The 25,484-nt window shown below is 36.4% G+C and overlaps 5 protein-coding genes and 1 long non-coding RNA gene across 8 annotated transcripts; 3 read left to right on the top strand and 3 right to left on the bottom strand.

The window, feature by feature from the left end:
- The first annotated feature begins 195 nt into the window (after window positions 1–195).
- GrlHz (Gustatory receptor-like Holozoa) lies at window positions 196–3,063 on the top strand. Its single transcript, XM_081972335.1, has 3 exons — window positions 196–337; window positions 391–515; window positions 2,557–3,063. The coding sequence occupies exons 2-3, from the start codon at window positions 498–500 to the stop codon at window positions 2,803–2,805; spliced, it is 267 nt and encodes an 88-aa protein (XP_081828461.1). The 5' UTR covers window positions 196–337; window positions 391–497; the 3' UTR covers window positions 2,806–3,063.
- On the bottom strand, window positions 1,464–1,983 carry LOC145724203 (uncharacterized). The gene is made up of 2 exons (XR_014176952.1): window positions 1,615–1,983; window positions 1,464–1,577 (listed from the first exon to the last, which is right to left on the bottom strand). It is a non-coding gene; the product is annotated as an uncharacterized LOC145724203 (long non-coding RNA).
- A 5-nt stretch (window positions 3,064–3,068) lies between the features above and the next one.
- On the bottom strand, window positions 3,069–11,325 carry LOC145724143 (ATP-dependent DNA helicase RecQ-like). Of its 2 annotated transcripts, XM_081972258.1 has the most exons (4): window positions 11,173–11,322; window positions 10,791–10,864; window positions 4,008–8,730; window positions 3,069–3,414 (listed from the first exon to the last, which is right to left on the bottom strand). In XM_081972258.1, exon 3 carries the CDS (start codon window positions 8,687–8,689, stop codon window positions 5,663–5,665), a length of 3,027 nt encoding a protein of 1,008 aa, XP_081828384.1. In that variant the 5' UTR covers window positions 8,690–8,730; window positions 10,791–10,864; window positions 11,173–11,322; the 3' UTR covers window positions 3,069–3,414; window positions 4,008–5,662. The 2 variants fall into 2 exon arrangements, 1 of the variants encoding a protein (XP_081828384.1); XR_014176943.1 differs by lacking the exon at window positions 4,008–8,730 and having other exon boundaries at window positions 11,173–11,325.
- A 144-nt stretch (window positions 11,326–11,469) lies between these two features.
- Window positions 11,470–13,415, top strand: BBS5 (Bardet-Biedl syndrome 5 protein). The gene is made up of 7 exons (XM_081972297.1): window positions 11,470–12,031; window positions 12,086–12,234; window positions 12,292–12,341; window positions 12,394–12,521; window positions 12,583–12,820; window positions 12,876–13,112; window positions 13,167–13,415. Exons 1-7 carry the CDS (start codon window positions 11,982–11,984, stop codon window positions 13,338–13,340), a joined length of 1,026 nt encoding a protein of 341 aa, XP_081828423.1. The 5' UTR covers window positions 11,470–11,981; the 3' UTR covers window positions 13,341–13,415.
- Window positions 13,416–13,813: 398 nt separating this feature from the next.
- On the top strand, window positions 13,814–15,483 carry Fkbp12 (peptidyl-prolyl cis-trans isomerase Fkbp12). Of its 2 annotated transcripts, XM_081972332.1 has the most exons (4): window positions 13,814–13,967; window positions 14,030–14,067; window positions 14,714–14,874; window positions 15,082–15,483. In XM_081972332.1, the coding sequence occupies exons 2-4, from the start codon at window positions 14,031–14,033 to the stop codon at window positions 15,208–15,210; spliced, it is 327 nt and encodes a 108-aa protein (XP_081828458.1). In that variant the 5' UTR covers window positions 13,814–13,967; window position 14,030; the 3' UTR covers window positions 15,211–15,483. The 2 variants fall into 2 exon arrangements, with proteins under 2 accessions (XP_081828458.1, XP_081828459.1); XM_081972333.1 differs by having other exon boundaries at window positions 13,891–14,067.
- Window positions 15,484–15,826: 343 nt separating this feature from the next.
- Ythdf (YTH domain-containing family protein) lies at window positions 15,827–25,403 on the bottom strand. The gene is made up of 12 exons (XM_081972277.1): window positions 25,187–25,403; window positions 25,044–25,068; window positions 23,596–23,763; window positions 23,414–23,536; window positions 23,141–23,356; window positions 22,876–23,069; window positions 22,377–22,673; window positions 19,620–19,808; window positions 19,360–19,563; window positions 18,866–18,994; window positions 18,350–18,655; window positions 15,827–17,824 (listed from the first exon to the last, which is right to left on the bottom strand). Exons 1-12 carry the CDS (start codon window positions 25,208–25,210, stop codon window positions 17,771–17,773), a joined length of 1,929 nt encoding a protein of 642 aa, XP_081828403.1. The 5' UTR covers window positions 25,211–25,403; the 3' UTR covers window positions 15,827–17,770.
- Between the last annotated feature and the right edge of the window lie 81 nt (window positions 25,404–25,484).

Here is a 25,484-nt window from a genome sequence, read left to right as displayed (position 1 = left end):
TGGCTGTTTGTTATAGGCAGTTTTGTTTGGATGCTTTGTTCAATAACTCTGGTCAGTTACATGATGGCCGAAGGTAATATTGCCTTTCGATGGTTCGATCACAGGTATAATCTACAAAAAATCTAATAACTTAGAAATATTATTCAATGATTTTAGTCCTCCTAACATTCGTACAGTCCTTAAATGCTTTTTGGTGATCGGCATTATTTGGCAAGACATTGTGCAGGCCAGCGTTATATCCAGTTACTGTCTACAAGTCCAGCTACTTAAAAAGTATGTGGAGTTTATTAGGCAAAGGTTATTACTGCAGCCTGTGAGAGCTTTAGACTGGATAAGAGTAAGAGTTTGTAATATTTTGATTGTGGCAGTTAAAAAATATGTTTACTACAGGACATTGAGGAATTTCGTAAACTGTTGATTTACTTGAATGGTCAAGTGGCTCCTGTCGTCTGCATTTTTACTGTGATCAACTGGACTTATGCGATTTCTGGCACTTTATGGCTACTGGCGAATCGGTATGAAATAACCAACGACAGCGTCCCGTTATATGCTACCGTTAATATTTTGAATGTTGTTCTTTGGTGGTTTATAGCTGCTGTGCCGTTTGTACAGGTAAGTATTCTCTGTGCCAGGCAGTGACGTCATGTTGAAATTCACTTGTGTCTTAAACTAGTTTTCAAGATTTTCTTCAAAATCAAAATTAGAACTGTAAAAATCACCCAAGTTATGAGTTTACAAAGTGTCATTCTCCATGCAATAGCTTCCTAACTGTAGACATTTATTGAAACATTTTATTAGGGCATTTAAAGGGCTACACAGTGATCAAAACTAGAACTGTCAAAATCACTGCTGTCAAAGTGCTGATACGGCTAATTTTACATCAGTTTCATGTTCTTCATGCAATAGCTCCCTAACCGTTGACATTTATAGAAACATGTCTGTCAAAATCACCAAGTTACGAGCTGTCAAATTGTTTTAAAAAAATTAGCTTCAAGAGTGCAATTCGACAACTTAAAGGCAGTAATAATGCTTGCTGCTCTCAGTAAAAGGCTTCCAAATAGCTTCTTGTGTTGATGACAGTTTAAAGACTCCGAAGAGCCTTCAGGCTTTTATTTGCCAATCCACAGACAGCCTTCAGTTTGGCAGATTTAGTTTGACAAACTGAGGATTGTACTGAACTTCCTCTGTCTTTAGTAAAAGACGTTATTTTGACAATCTGTAGACGTTTAAAGTGCTGATTTGACAATTTAAAAAACAGTAAAGAATTGCTGATTTTGAGTACCGAAAGACAATAAATAACGTCTTTTGGACCTACTTGACAAGTACAGGCACAGTGTAAGAAGCTTCCTGCGTTCAATGACAGGTTTTTTATCTTCAATTTGACAATCTCACCTTTAAAAATGCTTAGTGTTAATATGACAACTCAGAGTCTTCCAGGCAGTACTTTTGACTATTCAAAGAAAGAAGCATTCTGGTTTTAATTTTACTACTGGAAGACAGTAATAAGAAGCTTTATATCTTCAATCTAAGGCTTTCTAACAACAATTTCTATAATGCTTACAGTTTTAATATGACAACTCTTTGAGGAAGGCTTCCAGGGGGTCAATTTTTGACGTCATACGTTAATTTACGTATACGTTCATACAGGTGTGGTAAATCCAAAAGCGACCATAGGAAAACCGTGCAACGGACAGAAAAACGTAGGTAATTGCATGCGCGGGAGAAAGACAGAAAACGAAAAAAATATCAAGTAGGCCATATTTTTAGCGCGCTGTTGCCAAACGCCGTAAGTAAGTTTGTCGAGGGTATTGAATACTTACGGCGTTTGGCAACAGCGCGCTAAAAATATGGCCTACTTGATATTTTTTTCGTTTTCTGTCTTCCTCCCGCGCATGCAATTACCTACGTTTCTCTGTCCGTTACACGGTTTTCCTATGGTCGCTTTTGGATTTACCACACCTGTATGTAAATATACATAGATATAATAATGCGTGTTCTAAAAGCTTCTTCGCAAGTTTGTTTATAATTTTCATACGTTTCTAAAGTCGTATAGTCAACATTAGACCCCCAAGCACAATGACGTAATTTGACAGTTGGTTCAACCATGGTTTGGTTAAATTAACAAACATTGTCAAACTCGCTCCATAGAGCGTCAAAACTAATGCGGTCAGTGGAAAATTATAGCGTTTTCGATTGACATGTTTAGTGCAAAACCAATGTATTGCCACCCTGTTTCAATGACATTTGATAGAGCAGGATACAGATACATTAGTTTTGCACTAAACTTGCCAATCCAATAATCCATTAGAATCACAACTGAGAAAATTTGCAATGTTGCCAAAGTGTATTTTCAGTCTTGAACTAAGCCTAGATTTATTTTGTCCTATTTTAGTTTCAGAAGTGTGTTAAGTGAAGCCTTAAAATCTTAAATCCTTTCAGTATAAAGGGTTTCTGTACTTTTCTGAAACTCAAACAAGAACAAATTAATTCCAGATTTGAAAATAGACATTAAACTATAAACTATTCGCTTGATTTTTAATGCATTACGTAATACAGGCAGCCAGACTAACTATTGCCTGCAACAACGCCAAAACTGTGGGACAGGAGGTGCGCACAAGACCGTTCGCGCATCAGGACACTCCACTTCAAGAGCTCAACTCCATTCTAATCTACACTGCCAGCCTAAAAATCAACGCCAAACTCTTTAATTTACCTATAGACGGAAAATACACTGGAATAGCTTTTGCCGTCCTCATAATATGTTTCTTAGTGTTAGCGCAGAACAACTTTCTTCCTGTTAACTAATTACATATTAGATTATCTTTTTACCTGCCAGAAAAGCAAAATGTTACCACCATATTTAATACAAGAATTTTCTTTCTGAGCGGTTAATAAACCCAAACGAAGATTTAACTTAAAGTAAAAGTCATGTAATATGGAATTAGGTTATTAACCATTAAATCGAGAGATCTTCTGCATAGGATGTTGGTTTATCGCGAATTTGTTACTTGCCCCCAATTCACCTTTCAAACTTATAAATAAATCATAAATCGATAATAAAAACTCTGTTTTGAATTTACTAATAGTTTAATAAAGCGTCCCCATTCATCCCGCTTAAATTTATAGTAAAAATATATTTGAATCTATACCGTTTGTAAGCAAAAATTGCAATTTGTTTTCGACTGCGCATCGTTCTAATTCTACTAAATTTAAATTAATTAAAGGGACTAAACTTAACGGGTCATTCTAAAATGAATAACTCTAGGTCAAAACATTGCTGATCTATGTCCGTTGTTTCGCCATCAACATTAACTGTTTGAGACTGAAGGACGAGACTCCGACACCGAGACTAGCTAGTAGGAAAGCGGCAGGCAAGACAAACCGATCCGCTGTAGTCCTCGTTACATGGACATTCTATAAAAAAAAAGAAAATGCTGTTATTCAAGTTTGTTTTTAGGAAAAATAATGTTTTTTTTTTCAATCACATGTTTTGAACAAATTGAGTAAGAAGTGTCCCTAACTAGGGGAAGTAGTTACTTTCTGTCCTTTCATCTGGCGCCTGGCTTTGAGAGGACAGTAATCCATAACTTTCTAAATTACTAGTGACTGAAAATAACTAAAATATAAATAAAATTAAAGTACCTGCATCGCAGTTGAAATCAATGGGATATTTTTAGTAATTGGATCGTTGCCACTTATAGCATAATTAAGGCGATTATTCTAAATTTTTGGAGATGATTTTTACAGTATGAGTTAACATAAGAGTCAGTTATAAATGGTGATAATCCACAGGATTTTTTTACAGCAAGTTAGAATAGTTTTTTTAGGTGTGATTTTTTTATCAGGAAAGCTTCATCAGTTAGCAGCACCCTATATGCTTTAGGAATTTTTCACAAATAAGAAATTACAACCACATTTTCAGAGTCAAATACAGAACAATCACAATTTGTGGCCACTTTTTAGCTAAAACTTTATGAACAAACTGAAATAGTGTGTACTTTACTTACAAGAACGGGTGTCACTGGCCTAGAAGGATACATTACTAAACGGAACTGCGATCTGACACAAATGCAGTGTATTTGAATCCATAATATACTTTCGCGATTGGCAGTTTTGGCGTCATAACTGACAAATGCAAACAATAATATTATCGAATTGTTGATCTACTAAATATTTTGGCGATAATTCAACAATTTTTAACGCTTTGAATACTACAAGATGTGGACCACCTTGACCTATACAAGTTTAGTTCAAATTAGAAAAATTGAAAAAGTTTGATAAGACAGCTCAAAGGTTCTTATTATTGTTCTAAAAACTTTTTTAAAAGTATAGTAAATATCACAATATCAAAATAAGCATTTTTTAATCATTGTCAATACACTTGTTGACTTGAAAAATACACGACACATTTTGAGGAAGTTCCGGATAGTACACAAATGTCAAAAATAGCCTGTTGTACGCTTTCTAAACTTGGCACAAGAAAATATTTGCTACAAGTCGTCATTGTTACAGTTTAAAGGCGCCGAAATTCTAGAGCAAATCACATGGACGATCCCGTGAGCTGTCGTATAATAAATTTTGCCAAGCTTTTATGAAAAAAGTTAATTTAAAAAACGTGGATAGTCCTGTACTGTCACCTTTGACATTTAAAAACATAGCACACATAGAGCGAGTGTGGCGTCACAATGACGTAATTTGACAGTTGGTCTATAGAGATGTAACATTCGCTCCATCAAGTGTGAAAATGTTGTATTGTTCATCAGAACTATCTAAATGACTCCTCCAGAGTGTTTTGGTGTTCAATTTTTTTAAATTAATTATTCAAAAATGTTTTTTGGCAAGGTAGTGAACCTTGAAAACATACTCTATAAATAAACGTCCTTGCTTCTTCTCTAATTACGTGTATTTTTAACTGTATGCGGGAGACGAATCAAAATTAAACAGTGACTAGACCTAAAGTTCTTTTTACAAGTTCTACTGCCGAAATGAGAAATAAAAATGACTAAAGACATGCGATAAGAGCACAAGCTAAACCAATTTAGATACAGGTGTGGTAAATCCAAAAGCGACCATAGGAAAACCGTGTAACGGACAGAGAAACGTAGGTAATTGCATGTGCGCGAGAAAGACAGAAAAAGAAAAAAATATCAAGTAGGCCATATTTTTAGCGCGCTGTTGCCAAACGCTGTAAGTAAGTTTGTCGAGGGTATTGAATATTTACGGCGTTTGGCAATAGCGCGCTAAAAATATGGCCTACTTGATATTTTTTTCGTTTTCTGTCTTTCTCCCGCGCATGCAATTACCTACGTTTCTCTGTCCGTTACACGGTTTTCCTATGGTCGCTTTTGGATTTACCACACCTGTATAACTGATCTGTTCAGGTCCAAAAATAACAATCATGACTAAAACAAACTAATTTATTTCAAAACATTATAAAAACACGTGATACAAAAAAACTAATAATTAATAATCTTGATTTTAGATTGGAATGACATTTTTAGAATAAATAAATCAACGGTCTGTGTGCCTATTGCATAATGGACTTTCTTTTTAGATTTCTGAATAACATTTTGCAAATAGCCCACATAAGGAAACAGACCGTAATAATTAAGCACTGAACAAAACATATAAACATACAATCAACAGTTTAATAACAATAATTTTAGAATTTTTTAGTCTTACACAGCCATCTAGGTGTTTTGTTTTTAGGAACTTGGCCACTGGTGGTGGCTGTACTAACTTGCGTCAAAGCAGCTCTTGGAGGTGAATCTAGAAAACCATTGGGTAATTCAGTTCTATCTGACTTCTCGCCTTGCTCATTATCCACTGCTGTTCCTCTTGGTGGCGAGTCCAACAGATTATTAATCTTTTGCTTTTTTGACGGGTATTCAAACTTTTGAGTAGCATCTATGTCTTCTTCATCCTCTGTGCCAAGCCTTTTTGACGGGAATTCTATTAACTGAGTAGCATCCAAGTCATCCAGCAGATCTTTATTGTCGTGTTCGTTTGAAGGATATTGGAATATCTGAGTGGCATCTAAATCATCCAGGATGTCCTGCTTCTGATCGTTCTCTACCACTTGTTCCATTTCGTCACACAAAGCCAACAGCATTTCGTCACTATAACCATCATCCACCATATCGCGGTCCACGATTTCTTGATTGTTATCAACTTCATCTTCAATGACCTGGTCGAACTCTTCATAAGACAGTTTTAAGTCGTTCAAATGTTTCCTGACTGTTAAATAAGTGCATATTGCTTCAATCTGATTGTAAGTAACCCACTCGGGGCAAGCAGCTTTTATAGGCGTCAACAGAGAATAATCACCTTCTAAAGTCTTAATGGCTTGTAGAATGCTAGTTTGGGCTTTGGGAGTCACACCCAAATCCACTAATTTCACCTGGTAACCGTGTTTCATCAATGAGATTAAATGACCAAAAACTGTTGTTTGTGTTAAACCTCTCTTAGTCGCTACCTGTTCCACTGATTTTAACTTCAACCATTGATCGTAAGTGGCTTTGGCTGTGGTTGAAACTGGTTCCTTTGAGATTGGATAACGCGAAAGAACTTCTTGAATAGTGGGTTTGGTAGATTCGGAGTGGGTGTTGTTTTTCACTACATCCAGTAATGGTTGACTGAACTTTTCCACTTTTGCTTCGTTAAAACCTTCAATCTGCAGGTGTAAAAGTGCATCAACCGTACGGGGCTTGTGCTTGGAGATCTCCATTAAAACATAATCGGATGCTACCATATATGGCATGCAATTACTGGTCGATGCAAGTTGAGTACGACAAATTTTCAGTAATCTGTAAAGCCTTAAGCGTTCTTGTAACTGCTCTGGGGTTTCGCCGTTTACGATTTGACTGTTTTGAGATTGATTACTATCAGAATCTTCCTGTTGTGGACGAGAAACTGTACTGCTTGGTCGGGAGTCACGGGAAGAGACCCACCCAGTGGATGGTTGAGCTCTTCTCCGGAAAAGTTTGAGTAAATCAGCAGACGGAGGTGCAATCAGTTTTTGTGACTGGTTTAGAAATAGTTGACCGGATTGAGTTAGTTTGACTACACTGTAAGCATAACCTCCGCCACTCTGTGCTATGCTTTCTAAATATAAGTTATTTTGTAAAAAGTTTCCAATGGCTTTCCACCATTCCTCTGATTTATCCCTACCAAGGCCATAACCTGGTAATCCCTGCATTGCAGGTTTTATTTTGGCACTTCTAGATCCTTTGAGAAACAAACCATACACTCCGTGTCCATAGCGTCCTTTTAGGGAGTTTACAGCTAACAAATATTTCATAGCATCCTCTGAAAAGTCGTAATTTCCATTCTGATCTAGTCCTTCATAAGAAATGTTAGATGTACTTTCCAGGCGTCTAGAACAGTTGTCACAGCAATCTGGTTTCACAACATCTTGCGGCTTTCGACCTTCAAAGTACGACAAAATAAATTCTCTTCTGCATTTCATTAGATTGATATAAGTTTTCATCATGCTTAGTAGATCGTTCCGTCTCTTATTGTTGCCGGTTTTTTCAATCAAAAACTGGTGCATATCAAAGTCTTTTAAGTAGTAGAAAGTGGCGCATTTTGCCGGGAGGCCGTCTCTTCCAGCTCGGCCTACTTCTTGATAATAGCTTTCTAATGAACCGGAAGGTCCATAATGAATTACGTTTCTAATGTCCGGCTTGTCAATTCCCATTCCGAAAGCTATAGTGGCCACCACTACTGGAATTTGATCTCTGACAAATCTCTCATGGGTGTCTTTACGCACGGGTAAGGTTAATCCAGCGTGGTACGGTAAGGCTGGAATCTGACACTGGTTCAACTCCTTACTGATGAGTTCCGTTTCTACTCGTCGAATAACGTAAATGATAGTGGGACCGTTAAAAACCCACTGGTCGTTTTCGCGTACCATAAAAGGTCTCAAATCGGCCATAAGACTGAGGCCTTTAGACTTCACCGAAAAATAAAGGTTAGGTCGATCAAACCCGGAACACGTCATCAGGGGATCATTTAAATGTAAAACGGAACTAATATCTTGCCTCACTCTTACAGTAGCAGTAGCAGTTACAGCCAATATTGGTGTATTGGGAAAGATATGTCTGATCACTCCTAGTTTTCTGTAAGCATGGCGAAAGTCGTGACCCCAGCTACTGACACAATGCGCTTCATCAACGGCAATCAACGTGATATCCAGTGTCGCGTTCATTTTTCGCATTAACTCCAAACCAAAGTCCCCAGTGCAGAATTCCGGAGTTAAGTAGATGATCGAGTATTGTTTCTCAAAAATCCCCTCTAACACTTTCGCAGGCTGGGTCTGAGCTGTTCCTAGCAAACAAGAGGGGATATTGGCCACCGTGAGCGCCAGCACTTGGTCTTCCATTAAAGAAATCAAAGGCGAAACCACCAAACTGATCCCACCGGAATACACCGCTGGAAATTGGTAACAGAGCGATTTTCCGTATCCGGTAGCCATGATAGCACAATTGTCGCGTTTTTCATTCAGAATCGAATTGATGATTTGCCATTGTGATGTTCTAAATTCGCGATGTCCAAATTTGTCTACCAACACCTGAAGATGTCTTATGGATGGCTGGCTACATGGTAAATCAGTTTCATTGGAGAGTGCATCCATTACGGAATTCTCCCATTCGTCAGCTTGACTTAATCTCTCTTCCGAAAATTCCATTTTTTTCTTTAGAACCCTTGAGGTGTGGATCACGTTTATTCCTAAAAAAAATGGAATTTTCTCAGAGATCTAGATCAGATTCAAGATTGAATTTAATGCCTCAAATACCGACTTAATAGTAAGAAACACAAAATGCAGCCCAAAACTTTAAAATTACCAGAATTGATTGATTGATATGGGACTATTTATCCTGTGAGTTTCTGTTTCATTGAAAATACTGTTTACAAAGTTATATAAACTGTGTTAATAAATTATTGCTTTAGAAACATGGGCTTTTTAAGTCTGAATCTAACCTTCACTAATACCATAGTGTGGTACCTACAGGGTGTATGAGGAGGTGCAAAAATGGCAATATACAGGTTGTCCCAGATAAAAGGGTATACATGGGGATTTCGGAAACGGTAAGAGATACAGTTTCGGTTAAATGTCATATGGTGCATTAAAATTAAAAATATCTACAAGGGTATTAAAATATCAGCCAAAAACTAAAAATCGTATTTTTCGAAAAATATCAGCCCCATCTTTTAAGCGAATTTAATACAATTTGGTAGATTTGTATTAATGTAAAAAAAATATAAATCTAAGTTGGCGGCTATAAGAAATAACAAAGTTGGCGCTGGTTGCGCAAAAACTAGAAGGCATAGAAACAAATCGTTTACGCCATTCGATTGGCCGTAGCACCGCCTACTATACTAAAAAGCCTAGAAGGTGCTTGTCAAAAATTCCAATATGGCGGAAATGGTGGCGACAGTTTGTGTTTGTTTCTATTGTCGAAATTGAATTTTTTGAGGATTAGATGAATTTTTACGGTTTAAAGTCAAGACTTGAGGTTATTTGCGTAAGTTATTTTTGTTTGCTGCCGTTCGTAAGTTTTTCAAGCCACATTGTAACAGCAATTCAGGAAAAAGCCCAACCGTGTCAGTTTTTTTACTTTACAAAAAACCGGATCTAACTCAACACTTTGAAGTGGGATGATTTTACTCCAACACTATACTCAATGGTAGGTACAAGTGCTTTCTAGTACAGTAAACTTATTAGGTACTTGTTACATGCACAGGTATGTGAGTTTCATTTTAAAGCATCCTTCATTGTGAGAGCATGAATGTTCTTGGTAATAACATAAGAACCATTTACCAGTTGTGCTTACCTAGTTTCAAGGATTTACAGATTTTCGTACATTGAACAGTGTTTAAACTAGTTTGCTGTGTGTTGTACTTTCCAGGACAAATGTTCTAACCAATTTGTTTAGGCTGGACTTGATTGTATATAAAAAGCTCTATCTATACATATCTGGATCAGGAATGAACCTTTCTTTGATTTTTCACTCACAACTTGTAATCTACTACACGAAATAATAAAAAAAAAACACATTTCATACTACATCTGCATACGTTTGTGTATAAAAGGAAAACCGCTAACGCCCCCATTAAAAATGACATTTTAGACTTTCTAGTATAGAGGGCGGTGGCCGTAGTCATTAAAACAAATCTACAAAATTGTATTAAATTTGTTTAAAAGATGGCGCTGATATTTCAGTTTTCATTTTAAAAACTCTGTATATATTTTTAATTTTAATGCACCATATGACTACCAAAACTGTATCTCTTACCGTTTCCGAAATCCCCATGTATACCCTTTTATCTGGGACACCCTGTATAAAGGTGAATTTATAAATAAACATACTTAATGATAGTTGAATAATATACAGTTCTTCTTATTTCAAACTACTAAGGTGGGTTCACACTTTCCATTACACACATGGTGCTTCAAGATAAATCTGTCATATTTCAGGACTTTTAATATGCACTAAAGAATAATCTTAATTTTTCATATAAGCACGATTTACAGAAAACTGTAGAACATTTCTTAGTACGTATTTGTTTTGAGTAATTTAATTACTGGCTTAGGCACTAAGAAAATCAGAAAACCTGTAAGTATTAGTAAAAATGTTAAGCACAAAAACTGGGTAGGCCTAATTGTTAGAATAAACAATGATTTAAGTCACTTGTTGTATAAATAACTATTTTATAGTGTTATTTTTCTTGAGCACTTGATCATACAAAATAGGGTTGAATTACAAAAAAAAATCAAAAATTGTTACCTGTGCAATAGATGTAATCCTTAAAGACAGTAAGGCAGCTACTGAGAGTTTCATTATCTCACTGACCAAAAGATCTGGAATCAATTATAAAAACTGTTTACAAATATGTTCTGATATCATTCAAATTCAAAGTAAATACAACTTTTAACAGTATAAATGACCAGGTTGTATTGTCCTTGAAGTTAAGGTAAATTGGTGAAGGGCAGAGGCAACTTAATCTAGATTTAAAGCAATACATGGCAAGTACTGCTAATCCTTGGATTTTGCCAATATATTTTCCAAAGTCCGAAATATTATGTAAGTTGAAAAACATACAAAACGTTTAGTAGAGCTCTTGGTTCTTGAATAGGTATACTTAGTAGGGCTAAAATGCTGTACTTACGTAACGATTTGGACGAGGAAAGTTTATAGCCGGTAAATTGCACAGAACCCCTTGAAAATCCGAGCAAACACGTCGGGTTCACAACCAAAAGTGAAAAGGATTAGGCGATTAGGATTGGAAAGTAAAGAAAGCCAAAAAAATCAGAAAATGAAACAAAACACAAAAATGACATATACGTCAAACCTCAAACAAAATGAAGCTTGTAATTCTTCTTCTTTTTTTATTTAGTAGTTTAGGGGCAAGGACGGTAAACAGTACAGGATTGCTCGATCGGCCGATTTTGTTTCCCGGCGGCGAATGAATTCTGACGTCACAGTGGGCCTTCGGGCGCACAATACGCTAAATATTCGCCCGAGACGCTATGTACGAGATTGTCAAGGGTGCCTGTGATTTCGGTTTACTCCGACCCCATGGTGACGTAAAAATCGTCACCGGCCCGAGCCGATACCGGCAAGATTGCGCTTATGGGATTAAGCACTCCTGTACTGTTTACAATCCTTGGTTTAGGGGCGTTAGCCCAACCTCAATTTACACATTAGATATGTAACCCCCCATACACCTATAAGCTGGGAAAACAGTAGTAATTTTTTGATAAGAATTTTTACAGCGATACTCTCAGAAACAACCTGGTACTATGTCACAGTAATTTTGATAAATATTTCCCTCATGTGTATTCTTTATTGTTTGTATTCTCTTATTGCGAACATAGTAACGCACAAAAATCAATAAACCCTATCCATACACTCATTTTCCTGAGATTTACATGCAAATTAAATTTTACCTTTTCAACTCTTTTAAAACTAAGCAAAATGATTTTATCTTGGGAAGACAAGGAAGTTAGCTTCGACGTTCCATACTCGTAAGTTTTTACATAAATTAGTCGGCTATAACAAACTAAATTGAATTTTCCTAGGGAGATGCGTTTAAAATTAGGTGAAACCATCATAGACAAACTGGATAGTATCGAAGATACTAAAGGCAACGCAGGAGATCGTGGACGTATTATAATAACAAATATAAGAATTTTATGGCATTCTTTAGCCAGTCCAAGAATAAATCTCTGTGAGTACTTAAAGGCTTCACCATACTGAAATAGTTATAATATAAACATTTTTATAGCTATTGGGTTTAACTGTATTGTGTCTATCAACACAAAAGTGGTCAATTCGGTAAGTTTACTTTTATGTATTTTGTATTAACATTTGTTAATAAATTTTTCAGAAAATTAGAGGTACAACTCATGCTCTACATTTGCTTACAATTTCTGAAGGAACCAGATACGAATTTGTTTTTACTAGTTTGGTTCAAGGCAACATGCGTCTTTTTACTTCTGTTGTTGGTGTCCATAAGTACAACGCGTTTTCTTATATTTTAATAAAGATGATGAATTAAGATTTTATATGTTTTTAGGGCATATGTAACTTCAAAATTTTATCGTGAACTAAGGCTCAGAGCGGGTGTGGTGTACAATAAAAAATTGAAAATTCTCCCTTTGGAACAAGTTATTTCTAATACGCATGGAGTATGGAATCTTTCCAGCGACCAAGGCAGTTTGGGTACTTTTATTGTCACAAACATTAGGTTTGTTTGGTTCGCTGATATCAATGAAGGATTTAACATTTCCTTGCCTTATCTACAAATTCAAAGTGTATGTGATCACAGTTCAGTCCGAATTGGAGGAAAAAATTATCAAACTATTCCAGATTCGCATTAGAGACTCCAAGTTCGGCAAGGCGTTGGTGGTAGAAAGCACGGAGCGTAGCGGCAACTTTATTTTAGGATTTAAGGTGGATCCCGAAGAAAAATTGCTGACTATTTACAAAGAACTAACATCACTACGTACAGTGTTTCTCAACAATCCCATATACGGAGTGGAGTATAAATGGAAATCCAACACTAAGATGGAGGAACAGAAAGAGGATATTTTGGATGACTTGGAGGTTGCCAAATATCAACCAATTCGAACCGTTGTAATGAATTGATTTATAAAACAGGTGATTGAAGATCCTAAGAACGAAATTGGCAACACTCTGTCTGCTTATTTAGCTGATGAAGGGCACAAAATGGATAGACATCCTGTGTATTCTAGCGAATTGGGTTTAGCTGTTGAAGCTGTTAAAGATGGATATTCTCTGAAAAAGCTATGGGAAGTTATACCTTCAAACTGATAATTTTTATTATTCAGTATTGTTTAATGTATAATACAATTTTTAAAGTACATAAATGAGGAAATTGTCCATACATACATTTGAAGTGCAACTCACCCTACCCGCCGATCGTATTCCACAGTTTTTCTGAACCAAATTTACAAAATAATAACTTTTTTGCTTTCTAAAAAAACTCTTTAGAGAATCAATTATCTTTTTTGGAAAAAAATCAACTGTTAAAGGAAAAAAAACGTAGCTGACGCCATTTTAAGTTTAGAGATTGACAGTAATGACAGTTAAACCAGTAGACACAGGATATTTGACAATCGACAGGACCGAGCAAAAAAAGCTATATTGTCAAGTCTACCGTTAAAACTAAACGGTATAATCTAGAGTTTTTGTGCTCTTATTACCGTTCTTCTGTTTTATTTTTTTGTATTTGTCTGGCCTGACATTGAATTTTCCATTATTTATTTTTTGATCTACCGTTTTTTGACCGATTATTCCACCGCCATTAAATATTTTGACTTGGCAACACTGTAAACAAGATTAACAAGAAAGGTGTGAAGTGAAGTGACGTAAGGCGTTGCTTTATCGGCAGTGGAGTTTTTCAAGTTGGGTTTTATTATTTTGTAAATACATTTTCAGGTAATTATTCTTGAAATTACCTCATAAAATCGTGGTCAATAAGTTTCAACTCTTTTCTACAGCATGGGCGTGCAAGTTCAGACTATTTCCCCTGGGGACGGTAAGTTCATGTTTCACCTCATACCTACACGCGGTTCCAGCATTTTCATTCAGTTTTCTAGTAATTTTGGAACAAATTTATACGATTTAGATATTAAAACGTTACGAAACTTTGGTCGAAACGATAATTGCGGTTACATCAGTGCTGTAAAGCACATTCTTGATAAAGGCTAGTTAAGAAAATCAATAAAATTTTCCTGAACATTACCAGGGAAAGCCGGCTTACGACCTTGAAGCTTTGTGTACATCAAGTTCTAGTAGTAATTTGATCTGTTGTTAAGCTTAATTTAAGGTTTTTTCCGTAATTTTGTTGTTGTGCTTTATATGGTTAGGGTGAGTTAACTTAAGGGATGATCTTGCATTGCCATATTTGGTCTGCCATGAAAATGTCCCATACCAACTTAATTTTGTTTAATTCATTCATTTATAGACACTGGAATATTACCAAATTAAATGTGCCCTGTGTTTCAGCCATAGGAGAGCAACTGTGAGGTTATGATAATGTAGTTTGACAATTGATCAAATTATGGCTTTTGTCACAGTTGGTCTGCTCACTCCAGAGAGTGTCAACTCCAGCGCACCCAAAAAAACATAATATTTTACAAGAAAGCTATATTTTTATTTACTTTTTCTTTCCTTACTATCAGGTTCCACCTTTCCCAAAACTGGACAAACGGTTGTGGTTCACTACACGGGTACTTTACAAAATGGAACCAAATTCGATTCATCCCGCGACCGAGGTACGCCTTTTAAATTCCGTATCGGTAAAGGTGAAGTCATCAAAGGATGGGATGAGGGAGTTGCCCAGGTATGATTAAAACTTCCTTTTTGTCTTCTTTTCTTTAAAATTTAAATGATGAATACTTATCCTTGCGTACTTAATGTAGCAACTAAAATACCTACATAAGTTGTGCAATATGTCGACAATAGTGGCTCTTTCTGAAATATTATTCATTCAAAACTTTAATATTACAGCTAACACACACAGGTAATTAAATTTTGAACTTTTTTCCAGTTGAGTGTTGGTCAAAGAGCTAAGCTCACTTGTTCACCTGATTATGCTTATGGATCAAGAGGACATCCAGGCATCATTCCACCAAACTCTACTCTCATTTTTGATGTAGAACTACTGGAAATCAAATGAGCAGCATTATGTAGTTTCTAAAAAGTTTCAATTTAATCAAAGTTCAATACTAAAATAATTATTGCTAAACTAGAGAATGTAATTTGTTTTTTTTTACTGGGTTTTTACAAGTACTAACATAGAAAACTTATTGTCTTCATCAATCAATAACATTTGGTTTGGTAATGTGGTTGTATAATTTACTGTAGCAACAGTTTCAAACTGGTATATCTGTGTTGTATTAAAAAAAAGAGTAGTTCAACTACAATAAAGATGAGTCAGTAGGTAGTACAAGTGTGTTTGATTGTCATAACCCTGATGATAATTTTTACTACTTGCTGTTCAGGTCAATTAAGCTATTTTTCAGTAGCTCCCAAGCGGGATTAATTTGAAACGTTTTTGACGCAACACGAAAAAGTGTGTTTTTGAATTATTTATTACTTTTTCAACAGGTAACCTCACAATTATTTTCATGTTCCAAATTACGTAAACGTCTACTTTAGAATCTCCACATCAATTTGACAGTTGGAATTCTTGATTGACAAACTGTCAATTTACGACACATTTGCTGGTGGTCCGGTATGACTCCTTATCTCTCACCTCTTGTAGAATAAACAAAAATTAGACAATAAAACAATAATAGGTATATCATTTAATTGTTGCTATCAACATTATGCCCACTGTTCGGATCAATTAAAACAATTGGTTTTTTTGATATGGCTCCCACGAGAAGAGCATCGATCAGTCTAAAAATGTTTAGGCACAGTGTAAAACAGACATCAAACTACCGACGGGCTACGCGCCTTCATTAAAGGAAAACAATAACATGTGACCTCTCATGCTTAATATTAATTAACAATCATTTAAAAAAAATAATCGTAGGCGCACTCTATTAGGACAATGATAGCAGTCAAGATTACGTATTACCACAGTATTGGCGTTTCAAGATAAGAGATACTCCCTCTGGTGATCAGTTTTGAAAAAAGTTTCCGGCATTCCAGCTGTCATTTCTCTCCGTTTGTTTACGTTGATTTTTGTTAGGAACTGAGCACTGGTTTCATAAATATGAAATGACAGTGTCATATTATTTATAATGTTAGGTTAGGAATGCAATCTTAATTTGAAACGCCGACAGCATTTGCTATACTGTGGTATAACCCAGGGCGAACAATTTTCAACGTGTAAAACTGCTATAAATATAAATTACCATACTTTCCTTCTACTAGTGAAAAAAATACAATATTAGAAAGGACACGCCCGGGTATATTAAATAAATCTTCAAATCTCTGGAGTATTAGGTATTGTTCATTTTCACTAAACAATTTCGAGTTTGGTGTACAGGCTATTGTCTAACTGCCTGTCAGCAATGTTGCCAGATTATCCGGATATGCTCACCGCCATATTTTGAAAAATTACTCATTGTGGTTGGTTTTTTTTAATAGCATAAGCTATGGGCAAATCCGGATATCTTGTACAGAGTTGGTTCGTATATTTAGGAAGCTTTTAGCGCATTCTATTATTACAAGAAGAAAAAAATTCTAATCCAATCTCCAAGAGATTGTTATTGAAAAAAATACAAGTTGAACCAACAGTAAGCTACCTAAATATACCGAATCCTAAACGTGACAAATTACTAAAAACGCACCAAAGCAAAACATAATATTTACATAATATGTACATAACTGGTGGCAACTTGTTTATTAGCCAACATGAGGCCAAAATTATACAAAACCACAATAAAAATTGTCTAAAAAGGCTGATTGGACTACGATTATTCAGTAGGACGTAGCCACGCCGGTGTCGCAGTCATATTTACGTTAAACTTTCTAATCAACCAACAATATAAAAAAAATGCGCGTAACCTTAATACACTTACAGTTAGAAAGTACGAAATAAATATGTAAAACACTTTACTACCTTACGTTCGTTTTTTTCCCGTTAAGAAGAAAACGAAACCAATTTGTTAAAGAGTTCACGTTGACGGATCCGATTTAGGGGCACGCGCGATGTTGCCACTCACACACAGTCCTTTTTTTTGCGCGCCGCACTACCGAATCGTAAACGACAAAAACGTCCGGAAAATACATAAACAGTTCTTGGCTTCGGTGTTTCCATTTTCTTTTTTTTTTTCAGATAAATTGAACAGTTTTTTTAATTTATATTTACGACAATTTTTATGAACAAGTTCGTCCACTCTGGCGAAACACAAGCACTGCACTTTCTTTATATTTTTTCTTGTTAATAATACAATCCCGATCCGAAAAGTGAGCCACTAAGTTTGTTAATTTTTGTTTTAACTACCTTACTATAAAATCCATATACCAATCAATCTTCTGTGTTTATCTTATCCAGTTTTTTTTTTTTGAATACCGTACATCTCTCTATCTCCAAGGACCAGCGTCGGTGAGAAACTCTAAATCATTAAATGAAAAATTAACGGAAGTTGATCCGTTCAATCCATATCTACGAGCAGCAATTAGTAAATTAAGAGTTCCATGTAAAACTGTATGAAGCGACAAGGGAAATGAAAAAAAAAACACTAATAAACTCGCGCAACCCGTGACCGATCACATGAACGAGTCTAATTTCTGCCATTGCCGCCACCTCTGCCTCCCCTACCACGACTATCACGGTCCTGCAAAAAAAAATAATTGTTTACTTTAAGTCAAAATTATTTAACGTAAATAATGTGGGAGATGGCAAATAAGTACAGGAATATCAAGCAAAGAAAAGTGAATAATTCTTTGTCAAATAACTGTTAGGAATATCAAATAACAGCTCAGCTTGTTCTTTTTGGTGTGCCGTATTCTCTAAGGACGTTTACCCATCTAACTTTATCCACCTACAATGGGGTCGTAAACCATAGTGGAAGTTTTAAATAGTTTTGAAAATGAATGCACTAAAACCAGTTATAACATCTTCTGTTTCCATATTACAGCGATTGTAATTTTATAAAAAGCTTAAAAGAAAGGTTAAATGGGCCGGGTAGGGTTCCCTGTGACTTTTCCATTTTAGAACGTACAGGGAAGTCCAAAGTCAGGACACAAATTACTCATTCCACAGGGTTATTGAGACAGTAGAAGTTTTTCCTATGAGCGGTTGTAAATTATACCTTTTCAACTTAACAACTTATTAAACAAATTAATCTTGTATGACTTACTCTATTGTGACCCCCACCACCTCCACCACGATGATCGTCCCGATCTCCGCCCCTATGGCCGCCACCGCCTCCACCTCGATGACGATCGTTGTCGCGATGATCACGCTCGTTGTTCCGTCCACCCACACCACCTCCACGAGGATGGTGATGGTGGTGGTCAGAACGGCCTCGTCCTTCACCGCCGCCGCCTTCGTGGTGATGAATCGGCACCTTTCTACTGTCTTCTTCCTCCTGGCGTTTCTCATAGTGAACAAAATCGTCAAAGATTGATGTCGAGTGTCGATACGAATGCATGATACGTAGAACCTAGAATGTTAGAAAATAATTCCTAAAGGGATGTGCAATATAATGTGAAATTATTGCAAATTCAGGATTAAAGTTTTGGAATGTTCTCAAAGAGGTTTAAGGACGCAAGTCTTCTTGGGAACAAAAAAAACACGTTGAAACAGTCAAAATCAAAATTCGTAGTTAAGCTAATAAACACTTTTAATAGATATACAGAATTCATCGACTCACCTGTAAACCACGGGCGTGAGGGACTTCCTGAGCATCCCTCGAATTGGTCACTGGCTTGTTGTCATTGTTCTCTAAACGGATATGTCGCAGCTGCACATTGGGAACGTCTTTGACGTAAATCCATCTAACCTGAAAGCCAACAAAACAACGACTAGGGCATGAAATCAAATATACAGGTGTGATAAATCCAAAACCGACCATAGGAAAACCGCGTAACGGACAGAGAAACGTACATTATTGCATGGGCGGGACTAAGACAGAAAACAAAAAAAATATCAAGTAGGCCATATTTTCAGCGCGCTGTTGCCAAAGGCCAAGTTATTTTGTCGACGGTATTTGAGTGATACCTGGCGTTTGGCAAAATATGGCCTACTTGATATTTTTTTCGTTTTCTGTCTTAGTCCCACGCATGCAATTATCTACGTTTCTCTGTCAGTTACACGGTTTTCCTATGGTCGGTTTTGGATTTACCACACCTGTATACAAGCCTTTACCTTAAATTGGCCTTTCCACTTGTCCTGAGACCATACTGAACTGTTGGAATTATAGTCTACGGCCGATATCATCTGAGCCATTCCACAGAAATGCCCAGATCCATTGACGGAAAATAACAAGTAAACGCAACCGTTACCCTCGCGTTCACGATACGCCTGGTCCAAGCGCTTGTTTCCGTGTTCCGTACTGCACCAAATTTCATACTAAAGCCAGTTTTTTTTTAAACTATCAGTTATTTCCGTGATTTTGAAGGATTTACCTTGATGCTGCGATGAATGTCGTCTTCCGAGTAGGATTTAATAACAAAAAAACGAGCATTGGGAGCTGACAGATCAAACTCAGTTGGGTTATAGTTATTCTTTCCCTTTAACTGATCGAGGACGGGGTGAGTGATGAGTTGCTGATTTTGGGAATTTACGTCAAACTCCTTGGCCGCTGGTATCCATCTCTAAATTAACAACAAACAAATGCAATAATTCAATCTTATTTATTTGTTTTCCAGCAAAAAAATCATCAATTTCTACGTCGTTTTTTGGTAACATTAAGTTAGTTGATGTTATTGGCTTTCTTTACTAGATTTGCATGAGAAATAGAATGGAATGGAATAACAAAATGTTGTACTAGAAAAATTGGTAAAATTTGATTGGTTGGTTGGTCTTGTTGTTGGCTCTGCTACGCAAGGGCAATTCGCCAGCTACCCACTGTAGAAACCGCGGTGTTGTCTGGCTCTAAACCATATCGTGGCTCTTACTTTAAAACAAAAAAGTCTAAAAAAACGCTTAAAGGCACGATCCCAGTAAAAGATATAGTCATTCCTCGTGGAAACTATAACCGTCACTGTCACATCCACGTGGTCTTCTCCTAGGTTTTCACCCTTTCCGCCTCTTGGAAGTGCACCGCTCAAGACAATTCCCCGTAGACTTTTAGGAATCGACGTTAACTCGACCGGCTGCGAAATTCGGTCGTCAACTTCAAATTTCCCTGAACACCGTTTGAAGAAACGTGGTTTCTTAGTGGCAAAAAATGGCACCCACGAAACTACGTTCCAAGTGGAAAACCGAACTCCACCACCTGAGACCTAAATTGACTAGGCCCAAAGCAAATATGACACAAGCTGACGTTTCTGCTTTCAATTTTATTTTTAACATTTCAACATTCAACAAGCCATAACCAATTATTGTTTTTGTTTGTATATTTTTTGTCTTCATTGAATTTAGTGCTGTGTACACGCTTTCCTGTTGTATTGTGTCTACAGTAGAGTGAAAACTGGGGTGATAATCCGTTGGAGTGGTATTTTTTTTTAGACTTGAACGCAGGAAGCATAAAATTGCAACTCCTGTTGGAAGAATTATTAATTTAAAGTATATGTGAGTAATCAAAACTAACCAAATGTTAATATATGAAAGTGTGTCATATAATGTTAAATCTACATGTGCAGCACTTGCATAAATCTCCACACAGTGGGTAGTTGTGATTGGTCAAAACAGTAGCTTTAAGGTTGCTGCTTTTCTTGACACAAACTATAAACAATGTGATTTACACAAATACATGTAGACTTATTCGCTATTTAACTATTTAAAGTGCTTGATTTACGTGTAGTTGCAGAATTTCGAAAATGATAGATTTGATGATAAATTACACTAACCGTAATTTTTGGAGTTACCCAACATTGCCATATATTCAATATTTTAAATACGTTTAGTTTTTCCCCAAAAAAAAAGGTATGCAAACCAACCAATTTTAATTCTCTATTTGAAAATAAATTTAAAAAAACATGGGACTCCATTAAATAAATAAATAAATAAAATGCCTTTATTTCAACAACAATAAGTTAACAGAAATGTGTTGAAATACGTCAAATGGTTGCGTCAAAACGTCAAAACTGACACAAAGAACATTTACAGTACAATTATTACTTAAAATAAACTTAGATAGATGCAGAATAATGAAAACAAATACATATAAAACTAACACAAGACAGACAGCATAAGCGTGCACTGCTAGACCGAAAGTACCTCTTTCATTTTTATTATTATTTTTTATTTTCTAAATTATTTTCCATCAGAGTCCAGAAACTCCTGCAGTGAATACGGTTCAACATCACATAGGTACTTCTTTAAAGAGTTTTTGAAAGCCTGAATCGAGTTAATCTCCTTTATCCTTGCAGGCAGTTTATTGTATATGCTTATCATTGAGTACATGCAGTTGGTTTCAGTCAATGTTAATCGATGTTTAGGACAATTGTACAAGCGGTATTTATTGCGAGTACCATGTTCATGTGTGATGGCTGATAAAGAAAAACATCTAGGATGCTTCTTGAGGAACATTAGGCACTCGAGCACATATATGGCTGGAACAGTCAAAAACCCGTTCTGTCGAAAAACCCCCCTACATGATTGTTTAAATGCCAGATTTAAAATTATTCTCAACGCTTTCTTTTGGATAACAAAAGGTTGCTCCAAGTTGCTGGCATTACCCCAAAACACAATTCCATATCGAAGCATCGAAATGAAATTGCCATAGTACACCACCACCGATGCTTCATAGTCAAGAAATCTTACCACAGTTCTCAGAGCATAACATGCAGTATTCAATTTTTTACAGAGATTGCGCACGTGAAATTTCCATTTAAGCGAATAATCTATCTGGACACCAAGAAGTCTGGCCTCCTCAACCACAGCCAGCACATCGTCACCGAACCTCACCTCAGATGGAACGTGCATTTTATTTTGTTGGGTTCTATACACAATACAAAGTGATTTTTCAGCGTTTAGAATTAGCTTGTTTTTGGAAAACCATGACTTTAAAGAATAGTAATATTCTTCAGCCCGCGTTACAAGTTCTGCCAAGCCTCCACCACTTATTACAAGATTAGTGTCATCTGCGTAATTTGCCAGACAAGCGGAAGGGCAAGCCTGCCAGAGGTCATTTAAGTAGATAATAAATAAATAAATATTGATTTCGTTTTGACAATTGCTCCAAATTCCATTGTGTGTTATAATTGGAATTTACTTACCACTGTAACTTGCGGTAGGTTATCTAACGGAGCTGGAGATATTTGAGTCGGAGGCATCATGGGCGGTTGCTGGAAGGCCGATGCGGGGGCTGGTAAGTGGGGCTGAGCGCCTCTAGGCGGCTGCGTCACTTGTTGAGGCTGTCGCGCCGTCTGCGGTGGCATAGGACCTGACCAACCAGGTCTGATGGAGGCTGGAGGACCTCCCATTATTTGAGGCACCGTCACTTTGGGCTCAGGAGGCAAAGGAGCAGGAGCCGCTGCTAATACAGGGGGCAACGGTGCCTGCGGCGGAGTACTCTGTGCAACAAATTTGTTTTTATTTCCCGATAAAGTTAATTAGAGAATAACTATATCTATAAGTTTTAGATTCTTTAACTGGTGCATGCCTCATCATACAATAAAAAAATTCAAAAGGTCATTCAAAAGAAAAAATATATGAGAGTTATTAAAACATAATTGCCACATATAAACAAGAAAATAAAAAAAATAACAAAGCAACCTTATTGGTTTCCCAAGTGCCAATGTCAATATTGTGTTTTCCAGGAACAATAGGACCAGGAGGCATGCCAGGTCCCTTTTTCTTCAAGCTCTGGCTCTGAATGTTCATTTGAGGTTTGGCAGGCTGGCTGGCAATGCTAGCCCATGTTGTTTTTTTCTGTCCCAAGTCTTTACTATCATTAGACGATTTAAGTTCTGCCATTGGATGGAAAAAATCAACGAAAATTATTATGCAACACTCACAGTCTAATCAATGATGTTCAAACCTAAGTTTTGCATTGCATGCTCAACACTCTTGAGTGAATTGTCTGGTATCGCTTGAGCATACATGTTTTGTGGATCGCGATAGTAATCGTCGTACTTTCGCTGTCCGCTCAACTGGTTGCCCCAGCTGCTGTAGTCGCCGTTGTTTGGAAAATAATTGAAAGAGGAAGGCTGGCCTTGGAAAGTGGGGGTGGAAAATGTCGTCGACTGTCCGAACACTTTAAGACAGCACACATTACAGCAAATTGTCAAACCACTTAATATACTTTAGCTACCGTCCATGGAATAGGAATCGTGGGCATAGCCTCCTAAAAATGCCATGTCTGTCCCGTTGGACCATGTCCCATCTCCTACTCCGTAAGTTTGGTACGGATACGTTCCTGCGCTGCCGTAATACCCTTGATCACGAAAAAAATCAATAACTCTGACTTTTTGCCACACAGTTAATGCTAAATACCTGCTGAACCCATGTTGTAAATATCCGTCGCATTGGAAATCGGTACTGACGCTCCGTAACCCGTATGAGCAGCTGAGTTTTGTTGTTGTCCCCGCCATGGTTCAAATTCTTCAGATGCAGTAGCTCCTTCTGTCGTTTGTCCTATCTGCTCTTTAGACCCATTGGAAACTAAACAAAACTTATTCTTACTGGCCTGTCCTTTTAAAATTGTGATTCCTAGTTGATCCTTTATACAGCTATTTAAAATTGTTGTAACACACAAAAACATTCTTGATTGTTTGTTGATTGATTTAATGATTAACTCTATAATATGCCATGTCCTTGATATAGGGCAATAAAAATACTGCAAAGCATTGTTTGTACTTTATTGTTAAATAGGTATACTAATTAAAATTAAAGAATAGAAAGTAATTAAAAACTTCTTAAATTTTCTTTTTCCTGAAGATTAATTAAGTCTACCTCATTTACCTACCAGAAAAAGTCCAAGTAAATTTTACATTTAAATTATTTCTCACTGAAAAATTATGAATTAAAGCCTGTAAGTCACATTTAATACAAAACATACATGAAAAAGAAGGTGTTTTAAAAAAATATTTTTTTTTCTGTTTAATGACTAATAGTAATAAAACAATATGGTGCAATGGTGTCAGTGTTGTCACTGAAATTCTTCACTCTTCATAAACATGAGCATTGTTGTACAAAAGTTGTACACTATTACAAATCTTAGTACATTGTTAGGGTTGTCTTTAAATTCTTCAGACATGACAACTATCAACAAAATTAGCCAAAGCCATCTTTTTTTATGGAATGTTGGGTACATTTGTCTGTCCTGTTTGTGCTTTTTGTCTCAAGTTGTTTGACCCTTGTTTCACAAAGAATTGGGCATGACATTTGCCAAATTAAACATTGAAATTGCCTAACATTTGTAAAAAAAATATTTACATACATAAAATTTAAATTTAACCAAATACAAAAGATTATACCCCTAATTGGAAGCTTCAGGGAGTCATCTTTATGAGCAAACCTTACTTTCCTGTGAGCAACAGTTACATCAAATTCACTTCCCTCACTGAACTTTAAGTCAAAAATCAGTAATGTAACCTACTAGTAAAATTAAATAGCAGAAGGACAAAATCCCACATTGTCTTCATTATCTTGACATATCATGTTACCCCAAAAAGAATAGTTTTCAAGTTATAGTACTTACAAGATAAAGTATTGGTACAAAGTAAACAAATGACCTATAGGCCTACTAAAAATTACCTTAATGGCAGAAGTGGGTTCTTTACTAGGGTTTCAGCTTAGAAAATCACATCTACTCTCTATACACTGTAAACTCTTCAGTTAAATTGAGTTCAAATGTGTATTTCTGTTATTTTAAAGAAAAAACACTGGATTTTCCAGTTTTACTAATCTATCTACCATCAAGAAGCTGTGCTCATACACACCTTGATTTCCTTGCCCTTTCATCCGCTGTAAAAAAAAATTGTGTTAAATACTGTCTGATTGTACAAAGGAGGGCATTGCCGTTACCGGCATCATAATAAACAACGTATTTTTAAATAATTATGTCCATGAATGGCTGTTTTACCTGGTCCGACACGCCTGCTGACATTGACTAAAATTTTAAAATGTTACTACTAAAAAAGGAGTTATCCGGGAAGCACTTTCACTTATATTGCACTATCGACTACCGTTTTCACTACACTACCCTCTACACTTCTCTAATCACTGTTTATCCAGTTTATTTAGTTTAATTAACAGATTACAGTTCTACCTGTCCATAATTCACTTCCACACAACCACAATGGAGGGGCCAAAGCGCGGCTGTCGCTAGTGTCAGTGGCTGTCATTCGCACAACCAGTGTTGCCGGTTGCCACACAACTTG

The sequence above is a fragment of the Ips typographus genome, linkage group LG2 (assembly GCF_016097725.1).
Source record: "Ips typographus isolate SLU linkage group LG2, UJ_Ityp_2.0, whole genome shotgun sequence".
NCBI classification, from domain to species: domain Eukaryota; kingdom Metazoa; phylum Arthropoda; class Insecta; order Coleoptera; family Curculionidae; genus Ips; species Ips typographus.
This window is presented reverse-complemented; position numbering and strand designations above follow the sequence as displayed.